The sequence below is a fragment of the Lynx rufus genome, unplaced genomic scaffold (assembly GCF_022079265.1).
Source record: "Lynx rufus isolate CCGP_SWC_20201006 ecotype Redwood Valley unplaced genomic scaffold, mLynRuf1.p SCAF_25, whole genome shotgun sequence".
In the NCBI taxonomy this organism is placed as follows: Eukaryota; Metazoa; Chordata; class Mammalia; order Carnivora; family Felidae; genus Lynx; species Lynx rufus.
Genome location: NW_025814840.1, coordinates 6,839,171 through 6,850,000, shown reverse-complemented (window position 1 = coordinate 6,850,000; position 10,830 = coordinate 6,839,171). Strand labels below are relative to the sequence as shown.

The 10,830-nt window shown below is 53.8% G+C and overlaps 2 protein-coding genes across 5 annotated transcripts in view; both read left to right on the top strand.

Moving 5' to 3' along the window:
• LOC124518589 (basic proline-rich protein-like) overlaps nucleotides 1-4,404 on the top strand; it is a 27,643-nt gene extending 23,239 nt beyond the window's left edge. The window contains exons 5-6 of the mRNA XM_047088557.1: nucleotides 2,174-2,942; nucleotides 4,267-4,404. Of these exons, the coding sequence (XP_046944513.1) occupies nucleotides 2,174-2,942; nucleotides 4,267-4,404 (907 nt within the window). The remainder of the gene's footprint in view (nucleotides 1-2,173; nucleotides 2,943-4,266) is intronic.
• Nucleotides 1-10,830, top strand: part of SGMS1 (sphingomyelin synthase 1) — a 287,713-nt gene that overhangs the window by 21,715 nt on the left and 255,168 nt on the right. The window lies entirely within an intron of this gene.

The following is a 10,830-nucleotide window of genomic DNA, read 5'->3' as shown; positions in this document are numbered from 1 at the left end:
CGTAAAGCGAATGGGAGTGTTTGTTCCCAGGGCTTCCTCTGGAAGTGGTTGTGGGGGCACCTGTGTGGCTCCATCATGGAGCATCCGACTCGTGATTTCAGCTCAGGTCGTGATCTCGTGGTTGTGGGTTCGAGCCCCACGTTGGGCTCTCTGTTGATGGTGTGGAGCTCACTTGGGATTCTCCTTCTCTCTCTCTCTCAAAAAGCAAAAACAAAAACAAAAACACGTGGTTGTGGGGCACCTGGCTGGCTTCATCGGTGGAGTATGTGACTCTTGATCTTGGGGTCATGAATTTGAGCCCCATGCTGGGGGTCGAGTTTACTTAAAAAAAAAAATCTCTTCCTTTATTAAAAAAAAAAAGAAAGCGGTTATGTCTTTGTGTTATTTTCTTCTATTGTTTAGCATTACAGAGGATACGGTGGTAGAAGGAGGGAAGTCTTGACTCACTTGAAAACCTCATTCTATTTTTTGATTGCATTCATATCGTCTAAATCTGTGTGTTGCCATCTTTTGTTCTGGTCGCTCTTTCAGTGCTGGAGCACGATGCTAAAAACAAAATAGATCACAGTAAGATTTTCTCTGTCTCGAGCCCGTGAGAACCAATGAGAGTGACCAGCCAGGCTTTGCTCCCGGAGTGGTGGCTTTACGTTTCTTTCTTTCTCATTTTTGAATGTTTTTGTTATGAAATATTTTAGACATTTAGAGAAACGTAGAGAATAAGGTAACGAACATACATACCCAGCCCTCAGTTTTATCAAATATTTTGTGTATTTTATGTGCTTTGATTTGTGTGTGTGTGTGTGTGTGTGTGTGTGTGTGTGTGTATGAATTTTTTTTTTTCAAGCAGATGTCCCATCTCCATGGGAGCATATGTTCCGGGGCTGTGCTGTCCTCTCTGGTGCCCAGGACAGTTCTTGGGGAGTGGCAGGCTCCACGTAAACACTGTGTGTCCTTCTCCAGTGGCCTCCCCTCCCCACTTCTCCCTGAGGTGACATCATCACAGATAGCCAGCCATGGAGGACGGGAAGGAATCCTGGCTGGGTTCAGCCAGTGACGCGAATGTGAGCTAAACGCGGGCTGCCGTCAGGGGACTTTGAATGCCCTGACACAGGGTGCGGCAGACGAGTTCAAAAGGGCCCCCTGTGGAAATCAGGACCCTCTCACTGCATGTGCAGAGCCATAGACGTGGTCTTCGGGATGAACTGGACAAAGTGGGGATGGGGCCGGGACAGGCAAGCCAGAGCTCAGCCGTGGGGACGGTGTCCCTGGGATTAGAAGTAGGTAGTTCAATGGGGCGCCTGGGTGGCTCAGTCGGTTGAGCGTCCGACTTCGGCTCAGGTCATGATCTCACAGTTGGTGAGTTCGAGCCCCTCGTCGGGCTCTGTGCTGACAGCTCGGAGCCTGGAGCCTGCTTCGGATTCTGGGTCTCTCTCTCTCTCTCTGCCCCTCCCCTGCTCATGCTCTGTCTCTGTCTCAGAAATAAATAAATATAAAAAAAAATTAAAAAAAAAAAAGAAGTAGGTAGTTCAAGGTTGCCTGGGCTGTCATCAAGAGGAAGCAGCAAGAGGGGAGCCCGACCGCTGAGCCCTAAGTGTATAGATGAGCAGTGGTGGGCCCTGAACGTAGCACTAGAACATCCCGGAAGAAAAGCGGACGTTTCAGAAGCAGGCCATCCTGGGTTCAAGTCTAGTTCCTCTCTTTCTGGCTGTGTGGCCTGGAGTAAGCCACCTGCCCTCTCTGATGTGGGGTCCGTTCCTGCTTTGGCTACCGAGAGCTTAAGAGCGTGGAATTGCGTTTTCACCGGGACATTGCGCTGTTTTCAGAGCTTCTCTTGCCCACGCGGGTCAGACGTGTGTGCAGCGGGCTCACCTTGCCCAGCACACGTGCCCTCCCTCCGGCGTCTTCTGAAATGACCGTTGCTCTCTTGAGTCATCAGGGCAGATCCCGGGACCACCCTCAGTTCCTTTTCCATTACCCCCCGTGCCCTGCCAGTCACCAAAGAAAGGTCACGTGGTCTCTGTCTTACCTCTCGCACGCGCACCCTGTCCTGCCTGGATTGGCCGTAGCTGTCCGCTTCTGCCCTCCCTCCGCTCCCTGCGTCCACTCTCCCTCCCGACGGCTGCCCAGTCCCCTTCCCACGGTGGCCTGCCCAAGCGTGCTCCTGTGCCCCCAGGACAAGTCCTGCATGCCGCGTGTGTACCCCGAGTGTCTGTGCTTCGTCCTCGTCCCCGTCAGCCACCCTGCCCCTGTCCTGCTGGCTCTTCGCTGCCGGGCTCTGTGCCCACGCGAGTGCCTTCCGCTGCCCTCGTCTGTTTCGCCTTCCTCTGGGGTCTCCCGCGGGCGCCCCGTCGGCCGCCCGGGCCTCGCTCCTTCCCCCGGGCTCACCGAGCGGGCTGCCCGCGGGCACAGCCTGGGCTGTGAACCGACCCTCATCCTTCCTAGCGCCTCGCGTGGCGTCTGACCCCGGGCGGCCCTCGGGAAGCATGAGGAGAACGTCAGCGGGTAAGAGAGGGCGTCTCGATCCTTCCGAGACCACCTGTGTGCCCGTGCCCGGTCCAGCCTGCTCGGGGCCCCCGGCTGTGCAGGAGGAGGAGCGTTTGGCCGACGTGGAAGAGGCAGCTGGGATGGGAGCGAAGGGGAACCTCAAGCCGAGCAGGGGAGGCGGTGGCAGCGGGAGAGACGGACTGAGGGCCCGGTCCCTGCCCGCGTGGCTCCTCTTCCGTAGCCGGCACAACCGGCTTGTGTCCTACGGCTGTGTCCACATGTCCTGCTCCGCGAGGAGAACTGGCAGAGGGAGTGACATCGGAGAAGGCTTCCCTGTAGGAACTGGGCAGGAACGCCACTCACTGCCCCAGTCTCCCTTCCGTCCTGGTCAAGCGCCCAGCCTGGCAGGTGTCCCTGGGGCCCTGATGCACCTTCCGGGGCCCGCCCTGCGCGCGGAGGCAAGCCGTAGTTCAGTGGCCACGTCGGGAGTCTCTCTGGCCCCAGGCTGTCTCTCTGCCTCGCGAGCGAACAGGGGGACAGGGGTACGGTCTTAGTCATTGTCCGTCGTGTTCGTTCCGTTCCGTTGAATCCTTTGGACGGGAACCGGTTCCTTCCCTTCCAGAACTCTGGAGTCCGTGTCAACCTCCTCAGGACCAGAAGATGGCTCACCGGCTCTCAGCAGCCATGTTCTGAACTTCCAGGATTTTCTACATGTTGAAAATTGCTGCCTCTGAGGGGGGTTCCCGCAAGGAGACTCTCCCTCCGTGTTTTATTAGATTCTCGGCACCTAGCAGCAAAGATGAGGCCAGACTGACACTGGGAATGCAGTGTTTCCGTATCCCGACGTGGAAAGGCAGAACAGGACACCAGCTAGAGAGACCCCTGCAGCTGGTGACTTGTCTGGGGCAGCGCCTCACCGCGCGGGGCGCTGGGGAACCTGTCTGGTCTCGATTGTCCTCACCTCCTCGACTCAACCCTCCAGCGTTTGATCCTTGAGGTGTCCCGCCTCTCGGTCCGCCAACCTCTCTGTACCCCGGTCCCGCCCCCACCCCCGCCGTCCCACCTTTCTGTCCCCCAGTCCCGCCTCCCTGCCCCCTCCCTAGGAAACCGCTCTTGTCTTGGCTTCTGTCGTGGGAGAGGGTGGTGTTCTGCTCCTGCTCCCGTCTTTCCCCCGCAGCTGGCTCTTTCCCCACCGTCGCTCTGCCGTCCACACACATCAGTGGTTTTCACCTTATTTTGTTCCCTGATGGCATTGGTGCGGGAGCCTGGCTGTTTTCCATACCTGGCGATTTCTGCTTATTTGCCTGCTGTCTCCCCAGCCTCAGTGGCTTGAGGACAAACTGACCTTAGAATGTTTGTAGTGGGAAAGGGTCTTCACGACCATTTGCTTTGTTGTCTCACTTTAGGATTGGGTAAACTGAGGCTCAGGGAGTTGATGTGGCTTGTATCATTTGACGCTATCATCCTTTGATGAAATCAGACCAGAAACCAAGGTTCTTGACCCCCTGTACCTTGTAGAGCCTCTGTGTTGATTCTCCTGTACCCTTACTGTTAACCTTGGCCCTCACACATCCCTCCACCCCCAGAGCAGAGGTCAAATATCCGTTCCCCAAGACCTACCAAGTTTTTATATGATTAAAAATTTTTATTCAATTTTTTAAAAAGTTTACCAGCAGTAAAAATCACTTTTTTGGAGGATATAGTTCTGTGAGTTTTAACGCATGCATCGATTCACGGAACCACCACCACGGAGAGCGTAAGGGACGATCCATCACTTTTCAGATTCCCTGGTGCTGCCTCTTTGTGGTCAGACCCTCCCCATCCACAACGCCCAGCAACGCCGACCTGCTCTTTGTTGCTCTCATTTCCCCTTTTCTGGAATACCCTGTCAAGTGGGATTATGTCGACTATGCTCTTTGAGACTGGCTTCTTTCCCTTAGCATAGTGCATTTGAGAGGCAGCCATGATGTGTGCGTCAACAGTTTGTCCCCTTTTTATTACTAAGCAGCGTTCTGCTGTGTGGACCTGGTAGGACCAGTCGTGTCTTCCCCCATTTGCGCGTTGCATTGCCACCGCAAAATTTGCACGAGCGTCCTGGCCGGCGTGATATTGCCACTTTGAAACATGTAGTCATTCTGGCACATAGGTAGTAGTATCTCACTGTGATTTTAATGTGCGTTTCCCTAACGATCGGTGAGGTTGGATGTGCTTTCATGGCTTATCTGCCTTCCTTCTGCCTGTTGGGTGTATCTGTCCGTCTTCTGTCTGTCGTGCTGTTTGCTACACCCATTGTCATTATCATCACCCTATTCCAGGTCACAATTGTGCCAGGTTTTTATACCTCAGCATATTCTGGAGGTCAAGGCGCTGAGCTAGGAGCTCTGTATCCGTAATCTCATTTTATCCTTATAAAATCCTCGTGAGATAAGTAGGGTTTTCTGTTTTTAGGGAGGAGAAATATAGACCCCATGCTCAAGAGATACTTGTTGGATGCCTACCCAGTGCTTTGAGCCAGGCATTATACCCACCTACTAGTTCTGTGACTTCGGGCAAGTCATTTAATCTTTGAGTCAGTTTTCACATCTGTTAAATGGGGATCTAGCTCATGATATTTTCTCCCGTGGTTATTGAGTGAGGGCTTCTTTTTTTTTTTTTTAAACTTTTTTTAACATTTTTTTTTTTTTTGAGAGATGGAGTGTGAGTGGGGGAGGGGCAGGGGGAGGGAGGCACACAATCCGAAGCAGGCTCCAGGCTGTGAGCTGTCAGCACAGAGCCCGATGCGGGGCTTGAACTCACGAACCGAGAGATCATGACCTGAGCCAAAGTTGGACGCTCAACCGACTGAGCCACCCAGGTGCCCCTCGGGTGAGGGTTTTGACGAAGAGTGTAGGGAACGTACTCAGCAGAAGGTCTGGCCCAGGATGGGGCGCCTGGGGGGGCTCAGTCGGTTGAGCAGCTGAATCTTGGTTTTGGCTCAGGTCGTGATCTCCAGGTTTCGTGAGCTGGAGCCCCTTATCAGGCTCTGCACTGACAGCACAGGGCCTACTTGGGATTCTCTCTCTTTCTCTCACTCTCCCTCTCCTTCTCCCTCTCTCTCTGCCCCTCCCCCACTTGCACCACCTCGTCGTTCTCTCTCAAAATAAATAAACTTAAAAAAAACAATCAGAGAAAAAGAAAAAAAAGAAGGCCTGGCCCCTGGCACTTGCTGAGAAAACATTAGCAGCGGCTGCTTCTGTTGTCTTAACACTTGTTACCATCATGCGGCTGTTTGCGCCCGTACTGGCCGGTGGGTCTCCTGCTCCGCTCCAGATCAGGTATTAGAACCGACACACGATGCAGCCTTTTCCTTTCATGGAACGTGTTTCTGGGTTTGCCCCCTGTGGCTTACTCATAGATGGCATCAGGCGGCCAAGAAAGATTTTGCCGGACGGAATGCAGTGATGTGGTTACCACTGCTCCCTTACGTCCGCTCTGGGTACAGAAGGGGCCAGCGACCACGGAGCTTGCTGGGAGCTAGGCTGGGGGCCCTGTAGCTAAAGTCACTTTTCACGTGTTTTCTTTTTGTTTCCGTTTTGCTATCTTTACTCCTATAATTTATCTAGTAGCATAAGTAACCCACCCATTAATTTTTTTAAATATTTATTTTGGGGGGAGAGTGCAAACAGGGGAGGGGCAGAGAGAGGGGGGCAGAGGATCTGAAGAGGGCTCTGTGCTGACAGCCTGTGGGGCTCGAACTCAAGAACCGTGAGATCATGACCTGAGCCGAAGTCTGAAGCTCAACCGACGGCACCACCCAGGTGCCTCCCAACCAATTAGTTTTTTAACTTCTTAATGTAGTTACAAACGTACAGATTTGGTCAATACCACCTCGTACGTTAAGTGACCTGATCTCAGGTGTGGCAGAAACGCTGTGAGCGACAGTGCACGTAGTGTCGCCCGAGCCGTTTTTAATCTGTCACTTGCCAGTCATTTTACGAGGTTTTTCTTCACGGCCGGGTACTTTGGGATGATGGCGAGGACACCGGAAAGACTTGGAAGACACGTGGCTATTTGAAGCGAGTGCCAGAGATTTCCTGCCGTCGGGAATAGAAAAGCCAAGCGAGCCCAGTGCTTGGTTCGATCCATTTCAGCCCCAGCACTTACGTTGAGGATGTCGAGCCCATCAAGGGTGGTCTGGTGGGCGAGGGTATTCTGTTCAGGGTGGGCCAGGAAGAGAAATGATGATGTTGGCAGAAAAAGTGGCCCAGCAGTGGCCTCATGCCGGTTGTCGGGTCACCCACGGTGGGGACGCGGGGCTGCGTGTGTGGGCGCGAGGGCGGGGGTGCCGCGGGCCCCCTGCTCTTTGCGGCCTGATCCTGGGGCGCTTTTCACCTTGTCCCGCCCGCGTCTGTGCCTCGTCTCATGTGCCTGTGGGTCTGTGTAGCTGTGTAGCCCTCACAGCAGCCCTTGGACGTCCAGGAGCCCCATTCTGCAGACGAGCACGCTGTGTGGACAGGCTGTGTGGGCCGCCCGGCGTAACCCCCGAGGAGGTGGTGCTGAGCCCCTCGGTTCTCTCTGTGCTCGGCCCCACTCTCCCCGTCGTGCAGGCCTGGCAAACGCCTTCTCCCAGTGCGGCGTCTGTCCAGGACACTCGGTCAGCACCCGCCTGCCCCGGGCCTGGGATCAGGTGCTTGTATTTGGTCAGGAGGGCCCATTATAGAAAGAGCACGGACTTCGACGTCTGAGACCAGGTTCATGTGGCGTCTCCCCCACTTTGTTTTGTTGTGTGTGTGTCCATGGGGTTCCTGAGACCCCAGAGCCTGAGCTTCCTCAGCCATACGGTGGGCGCGGTGCCTGCCAGGGCGGTGGGGGGGGGGGGGGTTAGGGAAACGCAGTAGAGCACGTGGCCAGGGCTGGGCGCCATGTAGATGCCAAGTCACAGGTCGCTGCTACGATGGTGACAGGGCCTCTGGTGGTCTCGGGGACGGAGGAAGCTGCCCAGAGTAGCGTTTGGGTCTATGGATTCTGGAGTCCATGGCCTGGGTTCGGGCCCTCGGCGTCCCACTCGCCAGCTCTGTGACTGTGCTCAACTTGGCTGCTTTCTGCGCCTGAAGCTTCCTCCATCTGTAAAATGGGTGTATGAATAGTTCTACCTCATAGGAGTAAACAAAGAAAACAGGTCGGAACTGTCAAGAGACTGAGTTGAAATGACCTGATTTTGGTCATCTAGTGCCATTGTTTTCAGTGACGTGATGTGAGCCTCCTTGAGATTTACAGGAACATTTCTGCTCTCCTTCCTGACCACATTGAAAGAATGTTTCTCTCTCTCTCTCTCTCTCTCTCTCTCTCTTTTTTTTTTTGGATTTAATGCCAGTGGAAAAGTTTAAGAGCTTGTTTTTATTAGAAATACAAATAATTATCGTAAAATTTACTGTTGTCACCTAAGAAATTGAATTAGCTAAAGTAAAAGGGTGTCTTTTCATATAAAGAGAACCTAAATATTTTTTTTTTTTTTTTGTAGAGTCACCACACATAGCGTTAATTATGGGGAGTAACAATCTCATTTCTTAGGTGAAAATACTAGAAACATAATCAGCTCTCTTAAAAACCCAACATGTAGCCATTTCATGGAAATGATTGGAGTCTCCTGCTGTAATCTTGTTTTTATTTTTTTAAATGTTGTTTTATTAATTATTGAGAGAGAGAGAGAGAGCACGAGCAAGGGAGGATCCGAGAGAGAGGGAGACACAGAATCCGAAGCGGGCTCCAGGCTCTGAGCCTCGGCACAGAGCCCGACGTGGGGCTCGAACCCATGAATCTCGAGATCATGACCTGAGCTGAAGCGGGACACTTAACCGACTGAGCCACCCAGGCGCCCCTCTCCTGCTGTAATCTTGAATTTGGCTGGGTTGCGTGTGAGTTAATTTTCTTCCTCTTTGAGATGATGGCAGCACGGTGGGACCCTAGATGTGAGTCCACCTGGAGGGAAGCCGTCTGTGAGTGTCCTGTCTGGAAACCCAGTTTGACTTGCGCCCAAGGGCAGTGTATGCTTCTGGCTGCATCTGCATCGACCTTTGGAAGCCCGCACCCCTGTCCCGTGACTGATATGTTCCAGCCACCTGGGTCACTACTTCGGAGTACTGTTTATTTGCGGTAGTGATGCTGCAAACACGAAAAGCTTTCCCTTTTGTTGGTTGAGAGCTTTGCCGGTGATTAGCGAAACAAGCACGCCTGTGATTTGGGAGAGGCTGGAAAGGCGGCTGCAGAGCTCATTGTCCACGGGCGCGGTGGCGGGCAGTGTGGCACGGCCCAGGAGAGCTGACCACGTGTACGTGCTCTCGAGTCAGGTCCGTACCCTGGAGAAACTTGGTGCGCACCAGGGGACGAGCACTGGCACTGGGGTGTAAATAGCGTTATATTAGCAGAAGCTGACAAGTCCCCGGGTGACCCTCCATTGGAATAGAGCGGTAAGGTCGCACAGTGGGAACTACACACACACACACACACACACACACACACACACACACACACACAGAGTGGTGAAACTCAGCCATGGCCATGGGAGTCGACAACCTCAGAATTGGAATCTGAAGAGGCAAGTCTTAACACATGAACTCGGTCTGATCTGTATTAGGCTTAAAAGCAGGCGAAATGCAAGAACATAGTGAGAACACACATGTGGCGAAACCGTAAAGAGGAGCAAAGAATTGGGGCTCGTGGTTGTCTGTGGGGGGATGGGGAGGGGAGGGAGTCCGGGGAGGGGCACACGGCGCTTCCATAAAACCCCCAAACCCGCACCGACGACGTTAGATACGTGGGGTTTGTTTCTAGTATTCTTTAGTCTGACGTAGGTTATTGTAGTGGTCAGCCCAGAACTTAGCAGCTAAGACACTGATCAGCGTTGATGACCTCCCAGGGCTTCTGTGTGGGCACGGTGTTGGGAGCAGCGTGGCCGGGTGGTTCTGACTTGGGGTCTCCGATCTGGTTGCCGGCAAGGGATCGGCTGAAGCAGCCGCTCTCGGAAAGCTCGACGGGGCTGGAGGTGATGCCACTGGGCTGTTGGGGGAGGCTGGGTCCTCTTGGAGCACCGAGGGCCCTCGGGACACGGCAGTGGGCGTCCCTCCTGGGACGGAGTAGGGTGAGCTGGCCTTGACCCAGCCTTTCACCCCAGACTCCAGTGCCCCAAACTGGATGAAGGGATGTGCCTGTCAGTAGGAAGTAGGAAGAGGGCTAGGAAAGCCCCTTCCTTCTCTGCGTGGGAGGGGACCACACTCGAGCATGAGTACTGGAGACAGGACCCCTGGGGCCTTCTTGGAGGCTGGCTACTGTGGTTCTACGCTTGTCAGTATAGTTCACGGTGAAAAGCTTTTAGAGACCAACCAAATCAGTAAGCTTACCTCTCTAGTAATGGTGGGGACATCCATTGAAATGGCAGTGACTGTTGGTGCTGAACGTGTTCTCCATCGGTGTGGGGATGGAGAGGTGTCTGTGCCGTGAGCAATGGCGGCAGTGCCCAGCAGGGAGGAGGGGACTCGGTCGCACGGATGCCCAGACGTGTGGTAGAGACAGGGGATTGCATGTGTCTAGATGTCCGTCTTCCTGTCCCTCGATTGGGTGGCAATCTGGGAGTCCTGATGTTGCAGAGAATTCCCTGGACTCAGGGCCATCAGCAGTGTCCTGGGTTCACTGTGACATTAAAGTCTCTGCCAGCCTCACACGTTCTCCCAAGACCCCCTTTATTTAAAAAAAAAAAATTTTTTTTTTAACGTTTATTTATTTTTGAGACAGAGAGAGACAGAGCATGAACGGGGGAGGGTCAGAGAGAGGGAGACACAGAATCTGAAACAGGCTCCAGGCTCTGAGCTGTCAGCACAGAGCCCGACGCGGGGCTCGAACTCACGGACCGTGAGATCATGACCTGAGCCGAAGTCGGACGCCTAACCGACTGAGCCACCCAGGCGCCCCCCAAGACCCCCTTTAATGGGACAGCAGAGCCTGCCCCTCACTCCCCTCCCCTGCGAGCCAGGGTGTTGCTGGAGATGAACTGGATAAGTAAGGGTAGGAGTTTTAGCTTAAACATTCACGCAGTGATTACATTCTCGTAGTGCCTGTTTGTTTTAATATGAACAAGGTTTAAGTTACTGATTTGTTTGCTTACCTTTGAGTAAAGTTGGTATTCCCCAAGGAGAATCAGGTTTTTTCCTCTGGTTTTGGGTAGCTCTTGGCCGAACTTCCCGGAGAGTTTTCTGGGGTCCGGGCGCTCCACTGCATGAGGCATCGAGACCCCATCCCATCTCCTTCGTGGGGTACAGCGTCCTCGCGAGCAGGCGCTCCAGGCCCCGCGTGAGGAAGCCACTTGAAGCGGTT